We start from the raw sequence: 27,551 nt of genomic DNA, 5'->3' as shown, positions 1-27,551 counted from the left end.
TGCTGTTTGGACCCCCTGCTGCTTGCCTTTTATCTTGGAGACCTCTAGGCTTACAGCACAGATGAAAGCTGGTGCATATGTATCACAGGCCATGAACTCTATAAAATATGCATGGCTACCATTTATGAAGCTATGGCACCTCAACAACAGAGGGAAAATAATATTCCCTGCAGCTAGGGAAGAAACAATAAATACCCTAGCAGGTTAATGATAATTTACTGTCACCAGGAAAACCTTTCAGTAGGATTATCATTTGCTAGCATGCTTTAGAAGATTCATACAATCATCCTATGGATGTGGTTAGAATTTTGCTGAGAACCTATTAAAAAGAAAGCATAAGAAAATAAGAACAAGAGATGAAAAGTAAACTACAATAGAGTGAGCTTGATTTTCTCCCAAATCTAGAATTACAAGATATATACAAACCATTGGATTTAATGCACATCTGTATACCTATTCATCTATACATTAATATTTTAGGAGAAAAAAACCCAAAGGTAAATCTGTTTTAAAGACTGGAAGGTGAACAGAGGCTGAATATGAGCCACAATAAGCTGGTACTAGTACTGTAAATTTGCAGAATGGCTTTCTGCTCAGAAATATATTCTGGGCATATGTGTTTACAGATTTAATTTCATTTTTTTACTACACCCTTCAGCCAAGAGGCCCAAAGTAATATAACTCCTACCAGTTTTTTGTGTCCTCCAATCCAAGGTACTGTTGGAAATAAAATATATAAAAGGGCTTATGATTTTGTCTATCCATTGGTAGGATTACTCTTTTAAAACAGAACAGATGAGACCAGTTTGGAGAAGAGGGATTGTATTTACTACTATAACATAAAGCAAATAAGCAGCCTATGATTCAAATTCTATGCTCAACAGTAAGTAAAATAAATTTCAAATAAAGCTTGGTTCCCGGTGATTTCATGGACATGTTCATTTCATTTTCTTGGTTTGCTGTTGTCTTCTTCTCTCATTTTTGTTCTTTTTCACATGTCAGTTGTAACTTTGGAATCCCTGATTAGTCTCCCATTCCAGTTCCAACTAGGCTTTGGAGATCATCCAAGATCAGGTAAGTGTTTTTGTGAAATGCCAAATTTGTGAGAGTATGGCACATAATTGCAGAGCTAATTTGGCTAAGACAAAAGATTGCTTCAGATTTAGGGAGTCATGAAACAATAGCAGGTTGTTAATTATTATATTTATTATTGTATTTTAGTTACAAGGGAAGTAAAGAGGTGCCTCTGGTACTTTTGGCCTCAGATGACAAAATAACTTGGGTATGTATGGGGAGGGAGGCTATTTATTGCTGACTTCAAGCATCAAAAAGCTTTAAGACATTTCTCTCAATTTCCAAAATTGCTTTTCTTTTACAAACAAAAATACTTCCTGGAATCACTGGAATACATAAGGATAAATGTAAGATTAAACTTGGCTATTATGTTAATAAAAACAGGGCAATTTTCAGAAGTATTTCTTCTTTCCTTATAGTAAGCGATGGAATGTTGGCATGAAAAGGTGCTCAAAATGTGATTGGATTATGTATATATGTAAGTGTATGCATGCATGCAAAGGAAAGAGAGAGAGAATGAGATTGAAGAATTAGGATGAATCTACATAATCAGTAATCCATGAAACCAAATGCAATCCACCAGCTTTAGATAGCTATTGGATTCATCTTTTTTTGTTTGCTTTTGTTCTTCCAGCCCATGATGGGCTGTATATGAGGCAGCTTGCCAAGAAGCTGGGTGGCCATTAAATGTGACTGGTTGGCAACATTAAATTTATGGAGCCATGTATCACGGCCCATAAACCAATATCAGGGAACATTTTTAAATTCCATAAAATGTTAGGGGCTCCTCAAGATTTCTACCTTTGCTAAAGCATCCCACATGTTATTGAAACACGCTTTGCAATATAATTATTTTTATATTGACAGATTTGTATTGGTTGGGGATTTACAAAATACTACTTTTTAGTTGAATTAAAATGTATTTTTATGTATGTACACAAATATGCATGCATGTAGGGGTGGTGATGGGAAGGCATGAGATGAAATGTTTTTAAACTGGATCAGAAGAACAATGTGGGCATGGGATATGTGTTATCTAACCACCTGCACATCATGTCTGACCTCGTTTCTGAATTTTTTGCAGAAAACCTTCTTCAGTGATGTCGACTGAATATGTAGAGACATCACATGATAAGTCTGAAGACAGATTGGATGGGCAAGAGACTTGCTGTAACCATTTGGGTCAGTTTTAGGGAGATGATGTCATTATCTGTGGCTTTTTGAGAAAAGGTCTTTGTATTATGAAGTCTGGCCCATTGACACTCTTTCCCTTTAGTGTCCCCCATCCCCACTGTATCCCTTCCCCCTAAGTAGAACAACTGTTTCTCATGAAACTTGATAGACTGCACCTTCTGGTGACACATCAGATGCCATATGGAGAGGTAATAGATAGAGCTCTTTCTTTCTTTCTTTCTTTCTTTCTTTCTTTCTTTTTTTCTTTCTTTCTTTCTTTCTTCTTTCTTTCTTTCTTTCTTTCTTTCTTTCTTTCTTTCTTTCTTTCTTTCTTTCTTTCTTTCTTTCTTTCTTTCTTCTCTTCCCTTCCCTTTCCTTCCCTTCCTTCCTTCCTTCCATCCTTCACCATTTTAGCCAACATACAACAAAAAGGGAATAAAAAACTGAGATTTATTTTTTTTGTTTAATACAGTCGTATATATATTTTCCCCAAACAAGCCTTTATTAGATGATTTTATAAGCAATGTGGTTAAAGAGAAATGTAAATTTTACTGTGAATATTTTGGGACTGATGAGATATTTCTTTCAAAACCATTGCCTTAGAAAGCTACATTGTCCTTTCTGCTGCTTCAATAAACATATTTAGATTTTCCTAACTTCTCAAAACTCATATTTGCTCATGTTTCAGAATCTCACTTTACCTCAGTTCAATGATCTGAGTTTACACAAATGTTTGCTAAATGTGTCCCAACAAGCCACATGGTGGCAAAAAGATTTCACTGACCCACAAAAATCAAGATTGCCTTCTTTTGGCCTGTTATTCAAACACATCTGAGACTCATTCCATGTTGCCTTTGGCTTTTGACACTGTGCAGTGATTCATATAATAATTAGTTTGTGAGAGGAAAAATGGTGACATGGTTTTCTTCCAACAAACCAAAATTGCACCTATAAGAAGATTATTTTCCTAGTATTTTTCTTTAGCATTTGGAAGTGTGCTGAATATCTCCTTTCCTCCAGCTTCATTTTCTAAGGAATACTTGGTTGTCACTGTACTGAACTTTTAAAAAGTATTTTCAGGACCTTGTTAACCTAATGCTTAAGTTCCTGATAACCAGATTTGATGTTAATGTGACTGTTTTGATTGTGGCTACTATTCTTTAAAAAAAAATCCCAACAACCCACAGATGATCTTTCTGAGCAGCTGCTCAAAAGTTGTGAACTCAAGAGGATACCAAGAAAAGTGAAGACTCATCAAATCTCTCAGAAAAATGATCTGGAACAGAGAAAACCAAAGAGAAAAGACACACCAGCAATAAATACTCCTCCACCAATAGCAGGTTAGCATTGCTGATTATTGCCATTGATACCTGCATGGAATTCAAACTGAATAACACCATATCTTTCACTGGCAATTCCCTAACTTTAATGTATTGCATGTAATATATTGTATGTAATACATGTCAATCATATTATGTGCCATCAAAGTCATCTTTTTTACTAATGACAGAAGCCTGGTTCAAATATTTTCTACAGAGGATTCAGCAGCCATTAGTAAAGGAATGGGACTGACTGTTTCAGTTACATGTTGTATTAAAGTGAAAATGAACACCATCCTTTGTTTAGCTGAGTATCTTAATAAAATAGGCTTCTAGATCATGTACTATCTCTGGGAAGACAGAGAATGCAGACATAGAAAACAGAGTACATATTAACATTGTAGAAAGGCTACCTTGGATGCTATAGTAGGGGGTGGGCAGTTGCTATAATAAGTTGTTATGGTATTGTGTACCTTCAGTACCTGTTTTTCCAAACAGTATACTAAGTTCTTATCATACTTCTCTCTCGATCCTTCCAAGCCTTTGGCATTACCTTGCATTTCAATTTTCAGCTTTTATATTTAGACTGCATAATTTACGCAACTGCTAGATGTCCACAAATTTATGCAGAGTTTTCTGTATCTCTTTCTGTGTGATTCTCTCAGATTTTTGAAGTCCAAATATGGCAGCTCTACTTAGCATTGGATTTTAATATTCATTATGAGGATAGAAATTACTATTATCTTGATACAACTCTAAGCTAGTTACAACTGAAATTGTCCTACTGGTTTTTAGAGGCTTGACATTAGGCCAAGATGTTTTCAAAATGAAACCTACAGTTAATATTGATCTCAGATCCCCATTAATAACAACGGCAAAACCTGGGAAATTCCACTGCCAGTTTAGACCTTGCAGGGTATTTAGGTGGAAGTGTGCCCATCTTCTGCTCAATGTTTTTGGAGGAAACTGCTATTTTTTAATTTTAAACACTTTAAATTAAATGCTTTATATGCCACAATTCTTAAGATCCTGATGTAGACGAGTGTATATCATACTGGATATTCAGATAATAAACTTTGCTATATCTGAGAACATGAAAATAGACAAGGAAGCAATGAGGCATATGCATCCCCCTAATTTCAGTGAACATTAACCTTAAAATTATTTAGATTTTAAATATGGTAAAAAGAAAGTTAATTATCTTAGTATCAAAAGATCCTGTTTGTGATTTAAAGCATTAGTAGTTATATCTGGGAATTCTGGAATTCATAATCAAACTCTATCTGAAAAGGTCTAATCTGGAAAAAATATAATAGACTAATTGCATTTCCCAGATCAAAACCAAAATATCTTATTGAGCAGGTTTTGTTTTAACCAAATATGCATGAGTCCATGTATGCATAAAAGATGAAACTACAGTGTCTTATTGCTACTATTTGTTATATTTCTGCAGGTATTCTTTCAGACCATTTATTTATGAGGTATGACCTCTCTGAGAAATCACCAAAAAATAATGTCAAAAAACCAGAGCAAGATCAGAAAAAAACCAGAAGAAAAAATACCCCTGCCATAAACACACCTCCTCTACTTGCAGGTAAAGCAGATCTAAACAAGAGGAGTCAACAGATTTAAAGTAGCACTCTATAACTCTCGAACAAAGCATTTGCATAAAGGATCTAGATTTGTTTTTCTGTTTCCTTTTTTTTAAGAAGGGCGCTCAAGTCTACAAGTACTTGAAAGTGCTGGTTTCAGAAGCTTCTATAGCAGTCATGTCCAAGCCCACAGCCTATCGGCCGTGTGCCCTGGACATGGGCTAGTGATGAAGCCACACAAGGTTTATAAGAGCCTCTCTCTGAGGGAGATGGGTGTGAAATGTAAATAAATAAATAAATAAATAATAAAACCTTGCTATTTATATACATTAATTATATTATATATTTTATATGTGGCCCAAAACAATTCCTCTTCACTCAGTGCAACCCAGGTAAGCAAAAACAAAGTTGGACACCCATGTGTTTTATAGCTTCCCGTTAGCCAGGGTTGTTGGAGACTGCAGCAACACATCTCAGCAGGAAAGCTGGACAGTGTTCATCCACTGGCACACACGCGCAAACCTCTTTTTTCCTTCCTTGCTCCATTAATGCACAGCTTTCAATCAGTCTCACCCTGTAATGTACAGTATCATGTAATGTGCCCTATAACATATTAACACAGCTGTTTCATGCTTCACAATCCTTTCTGTATATGTTCTCCAGCAAGCTCTTCCCTCTCTAGCTAGGAAACAAAGGGGCTATTCATTGATAGTGTATTAAACTGAAAACTTAATTTTCTTATGAACACACTTTGTGCTTCAGTGTTGCACAAGGCACAGTAAGTTAACCCACTATTTTAAAAGCCACACTGGGAGAAGAGGAAAGGTTTTGAATACAAGTAACCCTATTTTCATTCAGTTTTTGTGTTACACCGGAGTTGCAAATGTGTTGGCTAAAAGAGAGCACCTGGTGTCATGCTTTCTACCAAAGACATTGCCCTTGTCAGAGCCTGAAAAATCCCTCCCCCTTTTTCCCCTCAACATTTTAGTTCTTAGTTAGAAGAAAGAGAAAAAGAAGAAAGAGGGGGAAAATTCTCAACTACAGGTGACGCTCGATTTAAGAGGACAATTGGGTCCAGAATTTCCATTGCTAGAAGGAGGTTGTTAAGTGAGTCATGCCTGCTTTTATGACCATTTGGAAGAGTTGTTAAATGAATCACTGCAGTTGTTGAGTAAATCACAAGGTTGTTAAGAAATCTGGCTTTCTTCATTGACTTTGCTTGTCAGAAACCAGCTATTAATTGTATGATGATCCCAAGGTGCTGCAACTCTCATACAGTACATGCTGGTCACCAAGAGCTCTAATTCTGATCACATACAGTAGTTATGGGGATGCTGCAATGGTCATAAATGCAAGGACTGTCATAAGTCACTTTTTCCAGTGCCATTGTAATTTCTAATGGTCACAAATGATTATAAATCGAGTACTATCTGTACTGAACCTGAGTTGGCCCAATTTAACAGATGCATCTACTCCCAGAACTGAAAGAAACTTGTGTAGCTGTCAAAAATGACAGCCTCCATTCCCAGAAAAGAGAGAGACATCAAGCCTAATTCAGCAGATAGACGAATATTCAGATTCAAAATTAGATTTCCCTTTTAAAATTCAATCATTCTTCCACCTGAAAAATGAACTTTAACTCTCACAATTCTTAGCATGACCATTGCTGAGAATTCTGGACTTGAAGTCCGTATATTTAGAACAGGGGTCCCCAATGCCTCTGGTCTATGGACCAATATTGGGCCGCAGCATGCCAACAATTGGTCTGCACAAATAAGGAAAGCCCCATCCACAGGATGCAGTCAGCACACAAAACCACACCCCCTCTGGTCAATAAAAAAAACCCCTCTCTCCACAGAATGGGTCTCTGGTGCCCAAAAGGATGTGGACTTCTGATTTAAAGGATGCAAAGATTGGGGAAGCTGCCTAAACACTTAAATTCCTTCCATAAGTGTGGATGTATGTGTACAGGGAAGAAGTGACAAATGACAAAATATGCACTGTGGCTTTATGATACAAACTACATTATTTACATATTTGCCTGTGCTGAGATACAAATGTAAAGTTCTTACATTTGATTTGCAAATGAGGTGAACATTTGTTTTTTTAAAAAGTCAAATTTAAAAACAGCTAAACACAATTTTCATCCATTATAAACTGATACTTTAAGTGAACATATTTGTAAACAATTTAAGTGCTCACTTAAAATTAGAAAAATGTGTATAACATAGTGTCAAAATAGATTTTCATACATTTACACTGGTAATTTCCCAAATAATTTATACATGTTATATATCTGTCAAAAATGAATTGTATCAAAGTATATTGGGATCCAATGAAAAGGAACAGCTTACTAGAATGTTAGACTCATCTGCCTAATATTTCCCATGGAGAGGTATCTACTACCATCACACTAATATTTCTTTGTCCACTTTTGATATGTATGCTGGTGCACGATTCAGATCCATTGCAAGTAAGTCAGATACCAAATGCTGTAGCTGAATCAGCATTTGCCTTGCAGTATTCTGGTGGTGGTGCAGAGGTGAGAATGCAGTATTGCAGGCTAATTCAGTTCACTGCCAGGAGTTCAATCCTCAGTAGCTAAGGTTGACTCAGCCTTCCATCCCTCCATGGTTGGTAAATGAGGATCCAGACTGTTGGGGCAATATGCTGACTCTATAAACCCTTAGAGAGAGCTATAAACTCTTAGAGAGAGCCACTTTTGGGTGGCTTGCAATTAAAAATTGTTATAATAAAAATCATATTAAACTATAAAATGAAACTTCTTAAAATATTAAAGCAACAAACCCTGGTGCCAAATCAAATTTCTAGTATGCAATTATCTAATCTCCTCCTAGTGCTTGGGGGGAAAGCCAAGTGTGCAAAGCCTTAAAGAGGTAGAAGCCTGCTGAACGTCAGGGCTATCAGATAGCAATATTTAGGGAAAGGGATTAGGTGGTTATGAACCCTAGAATGGATAGATGTCCTTACAGAAAGGCAACAGCCTGGCCCTATGTCATATTTTTAAAAGTTTAAGACACAAAATCAGCAGCAGTAGCTGTCCTAGAATGATAGATGATGGCACTGATTCTATATGCTGTGAAGAGATGCTGCAAGTTGGTTTAGAAATTAATGTAGAAATTTGATATGAAGAAGAGGATAAGCTATATTTACATTGAACAAATTTTGGTTTGCATCTATTGGTGGGATATTGAATCAAGTTGAGTGATTCATTGATTCAACTTCTGAGTGCTTTGAAATGTTTGAAGACCATTCAAGAATTATGGAAAGAATGCTGGTATTTGAGTTGACTTTGACCTGGCTATAATCACAGCACAACACAAAGTATAGAGCCTTGGTGGAGCAGTATAGAGCCTTGGTGGAGCAGTGGGCTAATGCCTCCTTAAGTAACACCAGCTGCCTGCAATTATTGCAGGTTCGCATCCCACCAGGCTCAAGGTTGACTCAGCCTTCCATCCTTCCGAGGTACGTAAAATGAGGACCCAGATTGTTGGGGGCAATTAAGCTGACTTTGTAATAATGCCTCTTGGGGTGTGTGTGAAAGCCCCAATAAGCAGGCATATACATAGAATGAAGGCTACTGCTAAGCTTGTAAACCGCCGTGAGTCTTCGGAGAAGGGCGGGATATAAATGGAATTAAAATTAAAAAAAATATTTACAAGTTCAGCCAGCAATACAAAACTATAAGATTGCAGCACTGTATTAGAGTTGCACTAGTAGTTGAACACTAGAACATTATTTACACTTGGTAATGTTAAGCTAATCCTCATATAAATCAACAGTAGGTATGAACAAGTGAATGATAAAGTGTACTATGATTATATTATTTAATGCCATCAAAATATTCTTCACATAGCTATTGTTGCAAATAAAAATCAAAATATCTTTTCAGTAATTCATCTTTATTATTTATTTTCAATCTGGCTTTCATGTGGAATTGTTAGAACGATGATTAGATTTTTATTCCACCTTTTTATATATAACTCAAGGTGATGAAACTATCTAATACCCCTGCCTCCTATTTTCCCCAACAACTCTGTGAAGAGATCTTGGGCTGGGAGAGATTGACTGGCCCAAGGTATCCAACCAGCTTTTCACTCCTGAGGCAGGACTCAAACTCCTGCTTTCTAGACCAAGCACTTAGCACTACATCAAACTGCCAAATGGATTCATTTAATAACTCTCTTCTTTTTTATTATAGCTCAGTGTATGTTTCTTATTTTTTTTCTCTGAAACAGCCGCCAAGATTGTAGGAAAAGTTAATATCCCAAAGTGCAAACTAACAGCAGTTTATTTCATGTATCACTTAATTAATAGTCCCAGTGATGTAACTGTCTGCCAAATGCTTTTCCTCACAAGAAGCTTTAAAAAATAAGCTGTTTTTAAACTATTCCCATTTAAGATGAAGCTTTCAATGTGTGTATGTGTGTGTGTTTCTGAAATAAAGTTTCTTCAAGAAAGAGACTGAACTATGTATGAAAAAAGCAAAGGAGGCAAAATTCTAAAACCGTTCTATGTTTAGTAATGAAAACAGTAACAGAAAGATTGGAAATGCAACAGTGGCACTGGTTTCCAGTTTATCTGAGAACTAATTGTGGCATAAAAAGCTCTGGGTGTCTTGGAATTAGGTAGTCTTCAAGACCACTTTCTTAGTACAAGACCTGAAATATTATGTAGACGGGAAGTATGAAAAATAAAGCTATTAGTCATTCAATCTTTTCAGCAGTTTTCTATGCCTAGATTGTTACAAACAGACTTTATTTCAGTTGGGTGTATGTAAATTTATCGGAATTTTTTTTGTGTGAGAGAAAATGTTCTGGATGTATATAGGCAGAGGGAATCAATTAAGTTTATAAATACTATTCATTTCACTAGCAATTATTTTTTATCAATTTTTAATTCAAACAATATTAATTTTTTAAAAAATATCATTCTGACTCTGCTCTTTAACTGGCCAGGAAGATAAGTTGGGTTGAGTTGGTTTATAGCTGATTTTTATTTATCTTTATTTGCACCAATGAGTAATTCCTAATTATGCCTGAGGGGCATATTTTGTTCAAATAGGCAATAGTATTAACACTGAGGATTCTTAAATATCTTTGTGTAATTAGACCCTATTTTCTTACTGGGAGATATAGAGATAGTGATGACCAGCAGTACAGTGCACACAATTCATTAGACTAAATAGTCCATGAAGTTCTTGCTGTAGATATTAATGGAACATATTCACCCCCGGGTTAGTATCCTAGGACTGTTATTATTCTACAGTGGTGAAATTGTTGTGTCCGGTGCGGTGAGAGATCATGCGGAGACAGGTTGTGTTTTATCCGTTTATTTCTGGTACACGTGGCCGAACTGGCCTTACCTGCCCGGTGGCCAATATATATATTCCCGGAGCTCCTGATGCTAGCCAACCCGCTAGCTCTAATCTCCCGCGCTTGCCCTGGTCACCCAACCCGGTGTCCAGGAATTTCCGCCGGACGGGTTAGCCAATCAGGTGGCCGGACAGGTGTGTACCTAACACCCCTTTCCCCCCAATTGAGTCTGCTCTCTACCTAGTGGTCCATGCTTAACTGCTTCACCCCCTTATATAAACCTTTAGGTATGCCGGGGGCCTGTGTGCCCTGGCAGGATATCTCCCTGGTGGACTATCTGGTCCCAGCCCCCTCCCCTGGACTGGCCTCATTGGTACAGGCTGTTCCCTCATCTGTCGGTGCCCCGCTGGCTGTGGGGATCCGGTGGGTTCACTTTGCACTGTGTCTGTGGATGGCTCTGATGACCCAGGTTCGGTTGTGGCGTCCCTGGGTCCCCCTGTCTCTGTTGGTCTGGCCACAGCCCTTGTGTTTGGTTGCGGTGGGGTGTCTTGGAGAGTGAGTGGTTCAATGTGTGTGTTATTTGGTGGCTGCTGGGTCTGTTTTTGTGTGGTATTCTCTGGGGCCCTTTTCCTGAGTTGGTCGATGTGTCTCCTGACCTGGCGTTCCCCTTCCCCCTCTATAATGTACGATAGCCGGCCCAGCTTGACCACCACCACTCCCTGTGTCCACCCCTTGGCCGTAGTTCCTGGCCCATACTAAGTCCCCAATGTTCAATGTCCTGACCGTGCAGTCCTGTTCTGTCTCCACCGTTGCCCTGTCTGGGTGGAGCCTATCTAATTTGGTCGTGAGTCTCCTGCCCCACCTCATTTCTGCTGGGCTTTTTCCGGTTGCTGTGCACGGTGTAGTGTGTTGTGCCAGCAAGAACTGTGCCAGTCTTTGGGGCCAATCACCAACAATGATCCGGCGTAGTGCGTCTTTGGTGGTCCTCACGTTCCTCTCTGCCAATCCGTTGCTGGAGGGGTGGAAGGGAGCCGATGTTGCGTGTCTAATCCAATTGGCCTTGAGGAAGTCCTGAAATTCATTAGATGTGAATTGAGGGCCATTGTCAGATACAATCACGTCAAGATTTTTTTTTAATTCCATTTATATCCCGCCCTTCTCCAAAGACTCAGGGCGGCTTACAAGCTTAGCATTAACCCATGAGTGGCAAAGAGTCCCCTCAGAACCTGTATTGTCTTGGTTGACGTCATGTTTTTGACAGGCACCACCTCTAACCACTGGGAATAGCTATCGACCACAATCAAGAACGTTTGACCCTGGAATGGCCCTGTGTAGTCAATGTGTATGTGGGACCAGGGGTTGTATGTTGCCTCCCACCTGTGGACTGGTGCATGAGCCTGTTCGGGTCTGGACCTCTGGCATTGGTAGCACCCTGCTACTCTCTCCTCGAAGGCCTTGTCCAGCCCTGGCCACCATAGGTGGCTTCTGGCCAGGGCTTTCATGCACACTATCCCCTGGTGTCCTTCATGTAGTTCACTGATGACACTCTCCCTTAATTTTTCTGGCACTATCACCCTGTTTCCCCATAATAGGCAGCCTAAGTGTGATGATATCTCGTCCCTTCTCCTTAGATAAGCCTGGAATTGTGGTTCTAGGTTCCCCCATTTCCACCCCCCTAGGACCCAGGTCACCACTCTGCTTAGCACTGGGTCTTTGCCGGTGGCGATGGCGATGTCCTTAGCTGTCAAGGGGCAATCTGGGAGTTCTTCTATTGTTAGGATTTGTCCCGCAGGGGCTGGGTCTGTGTCAGTGTCTGGGAGGGGTAATCTACTTAATACATCCGCATGACCCATTTCTTTTCCTGGTCTGTATTGGATGGAGAATGTGTAGGCTGATAGGAATATTGACCATCTCAACATCCTTGGTGACATTATTTGTGGGGTCTGTCTGTCCGTGGTGAACAGGCCTAGCAGGGGTTTGTGGTCAGTAAATATTGTGAAATTCCTCCCGTATAAATAATCGTGGAATTTCTTTACTCCTGCCATGATTGCTAATGCCTCTTTGTCTATTTGTGCATAGTTTCGCTGTGCCTTGGTCAGGGTTCTGGAATAATATGCTATGGGTCTTTGTTCCCCGTTACTGTCCCAGTGGCTGATCACTGCTCCCACCCCATATGGCAATGCATCGCATGCTAAACAAATTGGTTTGCCCTCGATGAAGTGGGTGACTGTGGGCCTCCTGGATAGTATGTCCTTTAATGTTTGAAAGCTTTTTTTTTAGTTGTTCTAGCCACTGCCATGTGGTTTTTTTGTCTAATAGCCTGTGCAGTTGGTTCAGCTATGGCGGCTTTGTGTGGTAGGAACGCATGGTAGAAATTTATGAGACCCAAGAATGCTTGTAACTCCACCTTATTTTTGGGTTCTGGGGCTGCTTTGATGACCTTTATTTTTTCTTCTGTTGGGTGTATGCCCTGGGCATCAATCCTGTATCCCAAAAATTCAGTGGATGCTACTCCAATGGAGCACTTCCGTTTTTTTAACTTGAGTCCTGGAGCTCTAAATCTCTCCAGTACCCTTTCCAATCTTTCAGCTAAAACTCCCTCATTTTCCCCTGCTATCAATACGTTGTCAAAATAGGGACACACCCCAGGTATACCTTTTAAGGTCCTCTCCATCACTTCTTGGAAAATACCTGGGTCTGTTGCTATGCCGAATTGCAGTCTGTTGACTCGGAATACCCCCTTGTGGGTGACTATCGTTTGAGCATCTGCTGCCTCCCTGGTGACTGTTAGTTACAAATACGCCTGCGCTAAATCGAGTTTAGCAAAGATGGCACCGTTCTGGATGGTCGCGAGGACCTACTTCACCGTCGGGACCGGGTAAGCATGCTGATTTAAAGCTCGGTTTAATGTGGCTTTATAATCGGTGCAAATCCTCACGTCCCTGTTGGGTTTTAGAGGGGTGATGATAGGCGTTTCCCAGGGGCCCCCTTCTACCGGTTCTAGCACTCCCTGGCCTACTAGTTTGTCTAGTTCGGTTTCTATTTTTTGTTTCAGTGCGAAGGGAACCCTCCTAGCCTTAATTCTTATGGGAGGTACTGTGGGGGTCTAGTTTTAAACTGATAGGCAGCCCCTTGTATTTGCCCAGTGTGCCATCAAAGACGTCTGCGTAGTTATCACAGACGGACTGTAAGGATCGGTGCTGTATTGTGTTAATTCCCCCGACCCAGATACCTAGTGGCCTGAACCAGTTGAGGCCGATTAGACTGGTTCTCCGACCCTTGGTGACTAATAGTTCGAGCGGCCCCCTAAAACTCTTAAAGCTGACTTCAAGGGTGACTATTCCCCACACTTTTATGGGTGTCTTTTGGAAGTCTGCCAGCTGGATGTGTGTATGTTTGATGGGGACCCGGCGGCCACTTCTAGTCTCGATGCTTGCCAGTGTTTCTCTTGAGATTATGTACACTGCAGCCCCTGAATCCACCTCCATTCTGCAGGGGATGCCCTGCAAACGGACCTCAATTTGTAGTTTGGGGCTAAGCACTTGATTGACGGCCTCAACCGTCCCCCAGTTAGGGGTTCGTGCCTGTGGCCTGTGGGTCTCTTTGCCACTATCACCGGGGGTTACCTTACCTGTGGCCCAGGCGTCGATGTCGTGGAGGTTTTCTCGCGGTTTGCTTCTGCAGATGCTCTGGATGTGGCCGGTTTTGCCGCAATTCCTGCATTTTGCGTTTTGGAATCGGCAGCCTGCGTGGGGGTGATTTCCCCCACAGCTTCCACATTTGGGTTCAGAGTCCCTGTGCCTGTTCTGGCCTTCCCTTGGTGGTCTTGTTTGTTGGGATGATGGTAGTCTTCTGGTTCGGTCGGTGTCGTCCGCACGGGATGTTCTCACTGTGGCCTTTCCGAATCGCCGGGCAACCTCATTGATGTCTGTCTCCCACGGGTAGTCCTCCACCCCACCGTCCACAAGGCACTCTTGGTGGATGGATCCAGCCGCGCCGTTGCTGTTGTGGGGGGGTCGCGTTGGCCAGTGGCTTCGTACGTCAGCAGTTCATCGAGGACTTCTTGTAAGTTCTCTGTGGGTTTGACTATTATTCTGTTTTGTAGTTGTTCATCGCGTAGGCCTAGGACCACTCTGTCCCTGATGCGCACCTCTAGGTTATCGTACTTACAACGGAGTGCTGCTTCCCTCACTGCAGCCACAAACTCCGTTATTGATTCCCCCGGTTTCTGGTTTCGCCTTTCGAAAATCCTCCTCCAGAAAAGTTCAGATCGTTTGGGGGTGAAATGTTCTTGCAGCTTCCCCAAGAGGTCGGCATACGAGACGCTGGCAACTGTCACTGGCTGGCATAATCCCACGGCGACCCGGTAAACCGCCGTTCCGCTGATCGTCAGCAATGCGGCGGCCTTCTTCCGATCGTCCGTGATGCCATTTACCAGCATGTATCCCTCGACTTGGCCTATGTACTCTTCCCAATCTTCCGGGTGCCTGGGGTCGAATTCTCTTATTGAGCCGACTTGTGCCATTCTCGCTCGTCCGATCGCGGGGCTGGTGCTGTTGACGGCTCTTTGAATTTCCTGCTCTGTGCGCTGCCTGTTCTCGCGTCTTTTCTTCTCTGCTGTTCCGCCGATCCCACCTTCGTCGCCACTGTTGTGTCTGGTGCAGTGAGAGGTCACACGGAGACAGGTTGTGTTTTATCCGTTTATTTCTGGTACACGTGGCCGAACTGGCCTTACCTGCCCGGTGGCCAATATATATATATTCCCGGAGCTCCTGACGCTAGCCAACCCGCTAGCTCTAATCTCCCGCACTTGCCCTGGTCACCCAACCCAGTGTCCAGGAATTCCCACCGGACGGGTTAGCCAATCAGGTGGCAGGACAGGTGTGTACCTAACAGAAATGGTCAGGTGCTATAGGCTATACTAAATGCAGTCTTTTATAATCTCTGGTTTAAGATGTGTCCTCTGATCCACACAGATATTGAAAAGGTCAAAGGAAAGAGGACAAGAGGGTCTGAAACATGCCTTTTCCAAAAGGCAACTGGACTGTTTTTTCCTTGGGGAAGAGGAACAATACATTTTGTTTCTCATCGAAGAAATTTCATCAGTTGTGATTGGGGAGGAGGGTATCTGAGGGAGGGATGGTTGGATTGTATTTCTTTGCAGTCATCTGGTCTGTTAGCACTCTCTGTGAGGGTCTTGAGGCCCCTTGGGGGGGTTATCCTTACCCTCAGAGTGCAGTTGGTTGTGGAATCTTCTTGGCACTTCTACAAGAGCTGCATTGTAGACTGGAGATAGGTGGTGTCTTATCCCTCCCCCTCTGTTGAGAGAGGGCTGCTCTATATTAACATAAACGATTTTTTTACAGCTCTTTTAAACCAATGATCCTCTCTATCCAAAATGTGGACTTTGTTGTCTTCAAAAGAATGACCTTTGTCTTTCAAATGCAGATGGACAGCTGAATGTTGTCCTGATAGGTTTGATCTCCTATATTGGCTATATGCTTATAAAGTGGTTATTTTATTTCACCAATGATCTGCACGTGTCTCACTGCATTGTGTTGCATATATCACATTGCCCAGTTTTTTGCTTCTGCCTTAATGTATTCTTGGGTTCAAGAAAACACTAAGTGTACATTTATATTGTGTTGGTTGAAAATTTTCCTGAGCTTTTCAGATATTCCTGCAATGTATGGAATGAAAATGTTACTATGTTCTTAAGAGCGGTTCTCTAGTTCTCAATCAGATGTTAATATTTAATGGAAAAGGAATTTTGACCCATTCTGTTAAAATGGAGGATTTTTTAAAGTATGAAGCAAGAGAAAGAATCGAAATCTTGCAGGATTTTGGTGGCATCATTGTCTTCCGTATGGTCATTGAAGATTTCTAATTCCAAATCCTTGGACTGAGCAGGCCTGCCTTTAGGCTAGGGTTGGCTTGCTAGGGTATATATAAAACTAAGTAATCATTTGTTGGATCAAGGAATTAGATTCATATTGCTAGTTTAAAGGCTAAAGGTTGACATACTTCAAATGCAACTTATATTAGGCAGCAACAATAATACAGGTTGTACTCAAGTTCTGAGTTCTCACATCTCCCCTAGAAACCCAACAAATTAAGTTTAAGAGACTGACTTTTTCAGCTGAATTCTGCTGAAAAGACTGAAAAAATGAAGATTAGTAATAAAAAGGAGTGTGTGTGAGAGAAAGAGAGAGCGAACTACTACTAGTACTTGGGCATTTTCTAGGTGAAGAATAATTCACTTTATAGATCTGCACCTTCCTTATATTCTAATGAAGACCTTCCATTTTACATGTTTGGGTAAATTAGTGTTAGTGCCAAACAATAGCTTACTAATTGCCAAGCATTAACTATGGGTGTGACTAGATAATAATGTGATTGCTAGTTGTGTAAATTATTTTGAACCGCTGTTAGTTGTAGATGTTACTGTATCTCTTTGGTTTTCAGTCTGTGTGAGAAGAAGAGAGAAGATACATATATTCCTTTATGTCCCGTGATAACAACCAGGATTAGAATCTCTCAGCTATTAAACATATGTCCTGTCGAGCACTTTCTAGTCTTGAATAACATACATTCATTCATGTTTCAGTTTTAATCCAATACTTTCATTTAGGCACCCTTGAAGGGTACTAGCAAATCTGACAACCTTCTCCCTTGGTTTGAATGCTGAAGTAAACAAATTCCACTCTGGGTGGAACAGCTTTTTTTCTGTTTGAGTCATTTTTATATCGCAGAATCAACACATCTTTGGCAAGTTAAAAACCCACTGGCAGGAAATATTTAGAAGTTGATTTATTAACATACCAAAGTAGTTTGGCCTTAGACTGATGTCCCTCAACCAGCTTACATATAACTAACAGAGAAAATCAGTGAAGCCTTTGTTTAATCATTTCTCTGCTGATTTTTATTAATCATTATAGTATAGTGATACCTCTAAATATCTTTATCATGCTGTTCATTCAGTAGCACTTGTTAATACAGTGTGGAAAGTCACATTGCACCTGAAGAATATTCAGATTTACATAACATATTATCCAAAATGGCTTGGTGCTTCTGTTCATTATGTGCGCTCACACAGGGAGGGTCTCCTCAGGGTGCCGCTGGTAAAAGACTGCTGGCGGATAACACCCAGGGGGGGGCCTTCTCTGTGGGTGTGCCTGCCCTCTGGAACCAGCTGCCCGTGGAGCTTAGGACTGCCCCTGACCTTCGTTCATTCCGCCGGGACCTGAAGACCTGGCTCTTTGAGCTCTCCAGCCCAGGCTGAGAATTTTTAACTGGGGTTTTTATTTTAAGGGATAATTTAATCTTTTTAAATTGTTTTTTAACTTTTGTATTTTGTATTGCTGATTTTAAATACCCTGTAAACCGCCCTGAGTCCTTCGGGAAAGGGCGGTATATAAATCTAATAAAATTAAAATTAAATTAAAATTCATGTTGTGTGAAACAGCTTTCCTGTTAGATTTTTATCTATTATTATTTTTATAAAAAAAACAATTACAAATGCCATTACATCTTGACAGGCCTTCTAGATGTAAAATGCATTTAAGACATTTATGCAATTGATTTTCATTTCATCTCCAGACAATATTTATAGGATTGCATAGATACTGTCCTTAAAAATGTCTAGCAGTTTATAAAGACAGGCTTGTTACATGTGCTATCCTTTTTTGGGATATGATTTTAAAAATGTTGGATATAGCCAACTATGAAGAAAGAAAAATGGCTTGGAGGAAGTTTTCTAGGCTTGGAACAGACTTTGAAGTAGTAGGATTTCAATAAACAACTGAATTAAAAACCTAACTTTTAGAGAGGAAGTCCATAAGTGGGAAGAGCTGCTTAAAACTGAATACTGCCCACATGGAAAATGAGCTACGTTTGCAAGTCTCTAAAACAGGGCTTTTCAAACCTTTCACCCATTTTACCACTTTTAGGATATGGCAACTTCCGAGTACCACCAGTTGCCTAGCAAGGTGTCAAAAACTTGATGACCAAAAAAAAAAAAAAGGAAAAAAGTTCCAGCTGGAGCCTGGTGAGACTCGAACTCCTGGCATTTGGCAGAATTAGCCTATAATACTGCATTCTAACCACTGTGTCACCATGGCATTAACTATCACACAGTATGGCTGTCACTATACATATTTTTTTATCTTTCACACATATCTTTTTCACAAAATGTAAAAGCAACACTAAATTGTGTTTTTCATCAATAATACCATAAAGCCATTTACTAATAAAATACTCATTTTTATTCCTTTGCTTATGAAGAAAGAGGAAAGGAGAGTGCAGAGTAGGCTATACCAAGGACTTTTCTGCACTTCTTACCTGTGCTTCTCTGTCATTTATCCTCCTCCAAAAGTCCAGCAGTGAATGAATGGCAGCTTCAACCAGGCTGAGTATCAATTTCAGCACTGCTCCCTTTCAGATGTCTATGCAGACTAAAGAATGAAGTGCTTGGAACCTATATTTGTAGAATGGAAAGCACCACTTGCAGTGTTGAATCTCATTTGTGGACACATACATCCACACTTTTAGTTATTTAACTAAATAATTAAACCCATCCCTTTCACAATTTAGTAACAAAATATTGAGGAAAAATCCATATTCATTTTTTGATTTTTCCTCTTCTCCCATTAGCCACCCAATTAAAAGCCATATTTTATTGTTGCTAGGAATATATAAACCTAAGATCCAGGAATGATTTGGTTTTAAAAATGTACAACAACTTATTTGGAATTTGAACCTATGGCTTTAATTTGAAACCTAGTAGTGATAGAAAGTGGGACGTGGTGGCTCAGTGGGTTAGGACGCTGAGCTTGTTGATCAGAAGATCAGCAGTTTGGCGGGTCGAATCCTGAGTTCCGCGTAACAGAGTGAGCGCCTGTTACTCGTTCCAGCTTCTGCCAACCTAGCAGTTCGAAAGCACGTAAAAATGCAAGTAGAAAAATAGGGACCACACGGTGGGAAGGTAACAGTGTTCCGTGTGCCTTTGGTGTCTAGTCATGCCGGCTACATGACCATGGAGATGTCCTTGGACAAGTGCTGGCTCTTCAGCTTTGAAACAGAGATGAGCACCGGCCCCTAGAGTTGGAAATGACTAGCATGCATGTGCAGGGGAACCTTTACCTTTTTAGTGATAGAAACCATTTGACCCTATGGAAATCAGAAAGTTCCTGTTAAACACAAGAGGGTACAAGGAGCTTCACAATACAGGCAAATATGCTTTGTTCTTGTGGAGAACCTTTCCCCATGTAAAATGATAGCAAGAAGAGTGGTGTCAATGTGAGGCAAACACCAAATATATTTCCTCCGTTGCTGTATCCAATCAGAAACAGATGCTGTCTTGAAGCTTTTGTGTTTAGTGATTTTGCTTTTTAAAATTCAAATCATGATTCTCTTCTGACCAGTATAGACAAGCTAAGTATCTCATATTTCATGTTGCAAATAGCAGTTTTCTTAATAATTTGATTTGTTTCTTTGTTGAAGGTATTAAGCTACTTAAAGAAGATGAAGAAACTGTAATTGCTGAAGATGAAGAAAAGGAGGCAGAAATATCACCATTTTAGGTTCCAGCCACATTGTCATAGTTTTGTAAATAACTCACTACAAAGTCTTTATAAAAATGAATAAACTCCATGCAGCATTTTATAAATATTGCTGCTGAGTCATAGTTTATTAAATATGGATGTGGCTCATGTTTTTTCTATAGTATTATGTCTTTTCCATCAAAACAAACTTCAGTGTGTTGTTAATATTTAAGGTAATCAAAGAGCAGAATCCACTAGACAACCACAAATTTCTTGTAAGCACTAGAAAACTGACTAAAATAGATTAGCATTGTACTCAGTTTCTCCCTCTCATTCCTTTTTATAAACACTCATGGATTTATTTTGCCATATTTCAGAATTGTTTTGTAACAGAGTAAAAGTGACCTTCTTTATTATTATTTTACTTCAGAACATTTTTTCTGATATACAATAACCATTGTTTCAGTATTTGTTTGCAAAGATTTTCTTCTCCCTTTTCTTATTTGATCCTGCTCCTTAAAGGGTACTCTTGATCATTCAAGAGTACTTAGTGCCTCTATCTACAAATTATACAATTGCAGGAACAATAGTTTCCTCATAGTCTCCCAAAAATCATGATTGGTAGAATTGAATTCCAATATCCATCACATGTGTTGGTAGATACACATGGCCTGCATGCACACATTCCCAACCTACATATGAGATATTCTCCATAGCAATATTCAACCCAATTAGCTTTTTACATTTTTGTAACATAATTTATTTTCACTGATAAGAAAAATCAGAAATCAAAAGATTATGCACAAGGTAACCATAGCTAAGGTACTTTTTATTTTACTCACAGAATCTGCATTGTTTACAATATTCTATTCCAGCCTTTACCTTCTACTGGACTAAAATGTGGATCACTTTCTGTCAACAGTTATATTTTGTACATTATTCACATAAGCTGTGCCCAGAGTTTCTAATTCACTGAACCTCAACTTTCATATAAATACTTGGGAGTCTGATACATCCAAAGGAACTAGAAGATTGATCTTTATGAAGATGCCTATCTGTTTTTGTGTCATTTCTTGCCTGTTTTATAAGGGATATGAATGGATGAAAGCTTTAGATCAATTGTCACAGATCTCATTTATCATCTTGGATTTGGAAGTAACTTAAGAGATGAGAATTTCACAAAGCATAACCTCCTTGGAATTAAATGAGAGCGATATCTCTATTGACTATTTATACTGAAGTTTACAGACTACTACCAATGGCAAAGCAAGTCCGTAGCTGTTAATGTTAAACATGTATTGCAGTTAAAGGATGACGCTTGTCTGTTAGCTTCATTTGTACAAATGATTTGCTTGCATTTTTCCTCATTAGCAAATTAGAATGTAATGCAACCTTATGCAATCCATTTTCACAAATTTCATATTAGAAAATGCTGTGCCATCTGTAAAGGAGCTTTCTAGAAGTAAACTGCCTGTAGTGTACATATGCTATGTAATGTACTAAAATGCTAGAATATAAATTGTCTGAGTAGATAATTCTTCAGATGTGCTTTTCTAATTAACAGGTGTTCTTCACTTTATTTGCTTTTTAGCTCAGTGCCATAACTTATCCAAGTTAAATATACACTATTATACATGTCCTATATCAATGTACTATGCCTCTTTGATTGCCTTTCTTGTATAATACCGTATATTACCTGAAATGTGGCAATACTATGGCTTTATCTATGATTATTCAAGGTATATAGGAGAATCTAAGCACTGCAAATTCAATTTTTTTTTAAATCCATCTTCTGTTTCAGAAGCTATTTAATGCTATTTGGTTTCCTATGTGTTGACTAAATTATTGCCAGTCTTCTTAATGTCATAAGAAATCCCTTTCCCACTCATTGTAAACATCCCTGTGTCTGAAACCAAGTTAGAAGTCAAATACAAAAGTTATTGTATACCTCCAAAAAGGCATATGGTGAAATAAAAAACAGGCAACACACATTTCAGAGGCACCCTCTTTCCTGTCTTCCCATTGGATATGTATTTTTAACATGATAATTTATTTCTGGGAAATACAGGACACTTATACTAATTAAGTTACTGATTTTTGCAGTACAGTTGTTACCCTTGTCAACCAACTGAATAGAGACTATTATCATTAAAATGGGAAAAGCATGTTTATGTTTGATTTTAAAAAAGGAGAAAGGGGGAAGAAAAGTAGGACCAGAATCTATATGGCATAATAAAAGATAGTATGAATGTGTTGTGAAAAGATCTTAATTTGACCAATTTTAGTCTTTGAACTCTAGATGATCTCCTATAAATAATTTCTTGAGTTAATTTACAGAGCTTTAAATTCCTGTTAATCCATGTTTCTTCTTTATGCAAATAAAGCAAATCTGGAACTTATTTCCTCTGTTATACTCTAGCAAAAAGTCTGTTGTTTTCCTGTCTTTCTTGGTTTCCCATCTTCAATATGTTATTTTTTTTAAAAAAAGAACAAAGGAAGCCATAGCTCCTAACCAACATACACATAATGCAATGACTGTATTTATATTATTCCTGAAAATGCTGTTGTACCTGGTTCTATCCGACAAGAATAACACGTAACTTAATAAATGTATTGAATTAATAGTCTTTTTGGATATTGTTTCTTGGGCACAGGTTAAAATGGACAGATGCTACATGTTGAAACAATACTAATCTAATTGGTTAGATTTTTCTTTGGTTTTTTATTGTATTTCCTGTTTGCTATTTTTCAAACTGAATCACTTCATTCAGAGAGGAGGAGGGGGAGGGGGAGGAGGACAAAGTGATGGAAATAGCAACATGTCAGTAATTAGGGATTTGCTCTGTAACTCTATTTTGTCTTTCACTCTGTTGCTTTTGTATAAGTGTATTAACTAGGTTTTCTTTTCTGCCTTTGTTCCTAAATGTGCAGGGCACTCTGACTGCTTGTCTGCCTGCTAGATAGAATGTGTGTGCTCACAGTTTGGTTTTTCCCACACCATCTTCAATTTTCATGAATAAACCTTTGTGTTAAAGTTATAAACCTGCTTCAATAATCCTTCTTCGGGCTAGATTCCAACTCTCTAAAACCTCATACCGTAAAAAACACAAAATTGTTCCAATGATTTTTGGTAACTTAATACAAGCTTTAGTTTTACACATGAACACAGGCAATAAAATATTAAATCTTTAACTTAGATCAAAGAAAAAATTTTTTTTTGACTTTTCACATAAAAAACAAAGCTTGCAAAAAGTTTGATTTTTTTTCAAAAATTTATGATCTTACATAATTTCCAGTTTTATTTTTAAACTCTTGTTAAAAATAATGTTTGATTTCTCCTATTTTTTGTTTCTAGAAAATTAAGATACATGTTCAGGTTCATAACAAGGGATTATTCAATATATAGCATATATTGTGGCTGATAAATGATTCTTAATTACAATGGGTAAAATAAATAGTAAAACAACAAATGATGATAGTATTTACTTCAGTTGAGCACTAGGTGGTAGCACTCTGCTATTCTACCAGATACCCTAACAAAAATAGTTCTCTATTCTAATATAAAGACTTGCTTCCAAAGCCTAAATGTACAAAACTCTATAATCTGGGAGGCTGGTGCTGAATAAATAAATATGTGGTGATAGGAAAATGAGCAGATCTATACATTAAATTAATTTTGAAAGAATAGAATATTTTATTTTATACAACCATTTATGCAAATAACCTAATGGCACAACCCACACAGTCAAAATATATTTTCTCTTTGAGTTACAAAATTCTTAGAGCGAACGGCATCCCTCCCTACCATATTCCAAGAATGGCAAGCCTTTGTTTGACCTAAGATGGTAAAGCAATCTGTCAACTACCAAACCAGATAAAGCAGGAAAGCATTTTCAACATATGGAGTAATTTCTCCAAATATATGTATGTATACTGCCTATGCATGTGCTGAATTTCAATGCCCAGGTGTTACATGCATTGTAAATCATTAGACCAATAAAAATGTCCTATCATTTAGCAGAGAGGAGTAGGTACCTCAGGTACAGATAGTTCTCACTTACAACAGTTTGTTTGATAACCGCACTGAAAAAAGTGACTTATGACCATTTCTCACACTTACAACCGTTCCAGCATCCCCTGGTGACATGATCAAAATTCAGATGCTTGGTAACTGACTCATAGTTTTGATGGTTTCAGTGTCCCAGAGCCATGGGATCACCTTTTGTAAACTTCTGACAGCAAAGTCAATGGGAGAGCCAGGTTCACCTAACAACCATGTTACTAACAGAGATGATTATATAACAACTGTGGCAAGAAAGGTCATAAAATGAGGCAAAATTCACTTGACAAATGTGTCACTTATCAATTGAAATTTTGAGCTCAGCTGTGGTCATAGGTTGATGACTACTTGTAGCACAGGGGTGTCAAACTGCCGGCCTGTGGGCTGGATGCATCACACCAAAACCATGCCCACCCCATTGCTGGCAAGGGGAAAAAAGTCACGATATGTCGCGACACGTCATGTGATGTCACGAGTTTGACACCCATGCTGTAGCTGATTTAAAAAGTAGTGAAAGGAAGCCAATAGGCACTTTTACACTGATTAATGCAAAACTTTTATTCTTATGGATGGCTATTTGTATAGGCTGAAATATTTGCTTATCACTCATCTTTTTCCCCCCCATCCAAATTCAAAACTAAAATTGACATGCAGGAAAAGAGGAGCAAGTGAGATTTACCAATGTTGATGATCAAATAAACTTAAGCAATGATCAAATTAATGGTTTTCTCATTCTATTCAATGCATAGTGTGATTAAATATAATAGTGAGAAAAATGTTATCACAAAAACAATGGCCTAAAGAAAAGGGACGCGGTGGCTCAGTGGGTTAGGACGCTGAGCTTGTCGATCGGAAGGTCGGCAGTTTGGCGGGTCGAATCCCGAGTGCCGCGTAACAGAGTGAGCGCCTGTTACTCGTCCCAGCTTCTGCCAACCTAGCAGTTCGAAAGCACGTAAAAAATGCAAGTAGAAAAATAGGGACCACTACGGTGGGAAGGTAACAGCATTCCGTGCGCCTTTGGCGTCTAGTCATGCCAGCCACATGACCACGGAGACGTCCTCGGACAAGCGCTGGCTCTTCGGCTTTGAAACGGAGATGAGCACCGGCCCCTAGAGTCGGAAACGACTAGCACGCAAGTGCGGGGGAACCTTTACCTTTTTTAAAGAAAAGGATTCTTCACCTTAACCTACATGTGTTGTCTTCTAATTTCTAGGTCAATGTAGTGTAGTGTAAGTGTTATATTATAGTTAAAACGGTAGACTGGGAGTGGGGAGACTGATACTCAAGTCCACACTTAGCCATGGAAATCCACTGAATGACCCTGCCAGCCAATGTACTTCACAGGATTGTTCTTATGGGGATAGAATGCATGGAGCTCTCATGAAAGTCACTTTGAGCTCTTGGAGGAAAGGTGGGAGATAAATCAGACAAATAAATACCACACACACACACACACGTCAGAAAGAAAGACAAAGTTAAGTAATGAAATGGAGATGGAATTCAAGAGGAGTTCCATTCTTTTCAAGAAAAATGATATGTGCAAGAATCTGGGAAAACTAGATGTCTGGAAGCTATATATATGGAAACCAGTAGTGGTGTACTGTGAAGGTTATGTGTTAGATAGAAGCTTGGCATACAACTTGACTGGGTAACTTGGGTTAGTCACCTTTTCTTATCTCCATGCTGCAATTAAAAAAAAACCAAACTAGCTACCAATTTATGTTGGACCATTATCGTCATCGTCGTCATCATCAACATCATTCATCATCAACATCATTCATCATTCTGTACCGCTTCATGTTTAACCTGCAGTCCCACTCCCAATATCAAAACCTTCCATAAAGTTGAATTCAAATACTCTTGCCAAATAAGTTACACATTGGCTTAGCAGACCATGCCATTCATCTATTAGGAGACAGAAAGCAGAAACACTCAACCTGCATATAGTCATAAAGTACATACAAATTTTCAGTCTTTTATATAGGCATAGGAAAGAATTTTCTGCTGCTGCATCTGAAGCATTTTGATGAATCAGGGAGAACTAAGGAGAATGCTTCCATTATATTTATTTAATTGCATACTTGCTTGTTGGCTGAATAATCTGTATAATTTTCTAAGTGTCCTTCATTTATAAGTAGAAACCGGGCCTATTTCCTATTCCAATGCTCAGAGATATGTTGAATCTTCTTCATTCTGCCCCTCTGGTCAAGCAGTTTGTATTTCACCAAGTAGTCCTCAGTTTTCTTCTGGAAAGGTGGGAAGGTAGTATTTGCAGAGGCAAAATTAGATTTCTTGGACTGATATATTGCAGGTTTGATAACTAGAGCAGAAGATAAAAACAGAAGTAATGGAAATAAATCAGCTGCTGAGTCCCATTAATTCCTATTATACTATTCCTCGGCCACATTGTAGACCATATATGAGAAAGTAAGAACCAGATATTTCCATATATTGGGCAGAAGCAGTAAAATGAGGACAAAAGAGGATACAAATGGAGAAAAGTTTAGGTGCATAGCTAGTAGTTATTTATCTTAGAATATTTCTAAATTTTGAAATCTAAACCCATAAACTGTGCTACAGAAGCACAGATATATATGGATTGACATACAAAAGTAACATAATCTTGATTGTCTTTATCATGAGAGCAGTGAGCACCCCCATTAGATCAAGATCTTGGATAGTTATTCTATAAATGTGAAACAAGTCAGGGAGCCATGAAGAGGAATCTGCATTGCTTGATCACCTACAGTCTTAAGTCACATTCCCTAAGATATTACACCACTTTGTTTGACTGAGGTACAGCTCTTAGACCATATAAAAGTCAACTTTGTCAAATCTCAGACAACTGGCAGGCTGATGAAAGGTCTTTTCTGAGTTAAAGGATTACCCACCCATTTTCAAGTTGGCCTTAAAGCATCAGCATAACAACTGGTCTCCCTTATTACCAGGTCCAGTCCTTCTGGGCTGTGTCATGTCAAGTGACATTGTTTGGATTCATTAGTGTACCCATTATGATAGGAAATCATTTCTCCTCTGATTTCACTGCCATCCCAGCTTAACAAGTTACCAGCTAACAGTGAAAATATCCTCTAATCAGGACACAGTAACAGGAATCAGAAAATCCACAATATGACTTATTTTCACTACACTGATATATCTGCTCCTTGTCTCACGTCCCTTTTGCGCATTTCTCCAGAAAGATCAGGGCAGAAATAGCCAAGAGGAAACGGACTGCACATCCAGCTAGGTGTGAGAAAGTGGAAGAACTGATGGTCTGGTGTGGTTAATAACTGACAAGTACAAGGAAAATAATGAAGAAATGCTATGCTGTGTTGCAGATTTGAACATAATGTAGCAACTATCTGCAAATCTTTAATGCATCAGCATAAAGGACAACTGGAAAAGATGCCGTTTATTTAAGAATTGCCAATAGGCCTATGTGGGCCCATACATGT

At 39.1% G+C, this 27,551-nt stretch overlaps 1 protein-coding gene across 1 annotated transcript; it reads left to right on the top strand.

Moving 5' to 3' along the window:
- Window positions 1-2,174: 2,174 nt before the first annotated feature.
- PPP1R17 (protein phosphatase 1 regulatory subunit 17) lies at window positions 2,175-20,075 on the top strand (the record flags this gene model as incomplete). The annotated part of the gene is made up of 4 exons (XM_081343335.1): window positions 2,175-2,256; window positions 3,435-3,587; window positions 5,020-5,160; window positions 19,996-20,075. 4 exons carry the CDS (start codon window positions 2,175-2,177, stop codon window positions 20,073-20,075), a joined length of 456 nt encoding a protein of 151 aa, XP_081199461.1.
- Window positions 20,076-27,551: the final 7,476 nt, after the last annotated feature.

This window comes from Vipera berus (assembly GCF_964194415.1).
Source record: "Vipera berus genome assembly, chromosome: Z".
In the NCBI taxonomy this organism is placed as follows: Eukaryota; Metazoa; Chordata; class Lepidosauria; order Squamata; family Viperidae; genus Vipera; species Vipera berus.
This window is presented reverse-complemented; position numbering and strand designations above follow the sequence as displayed.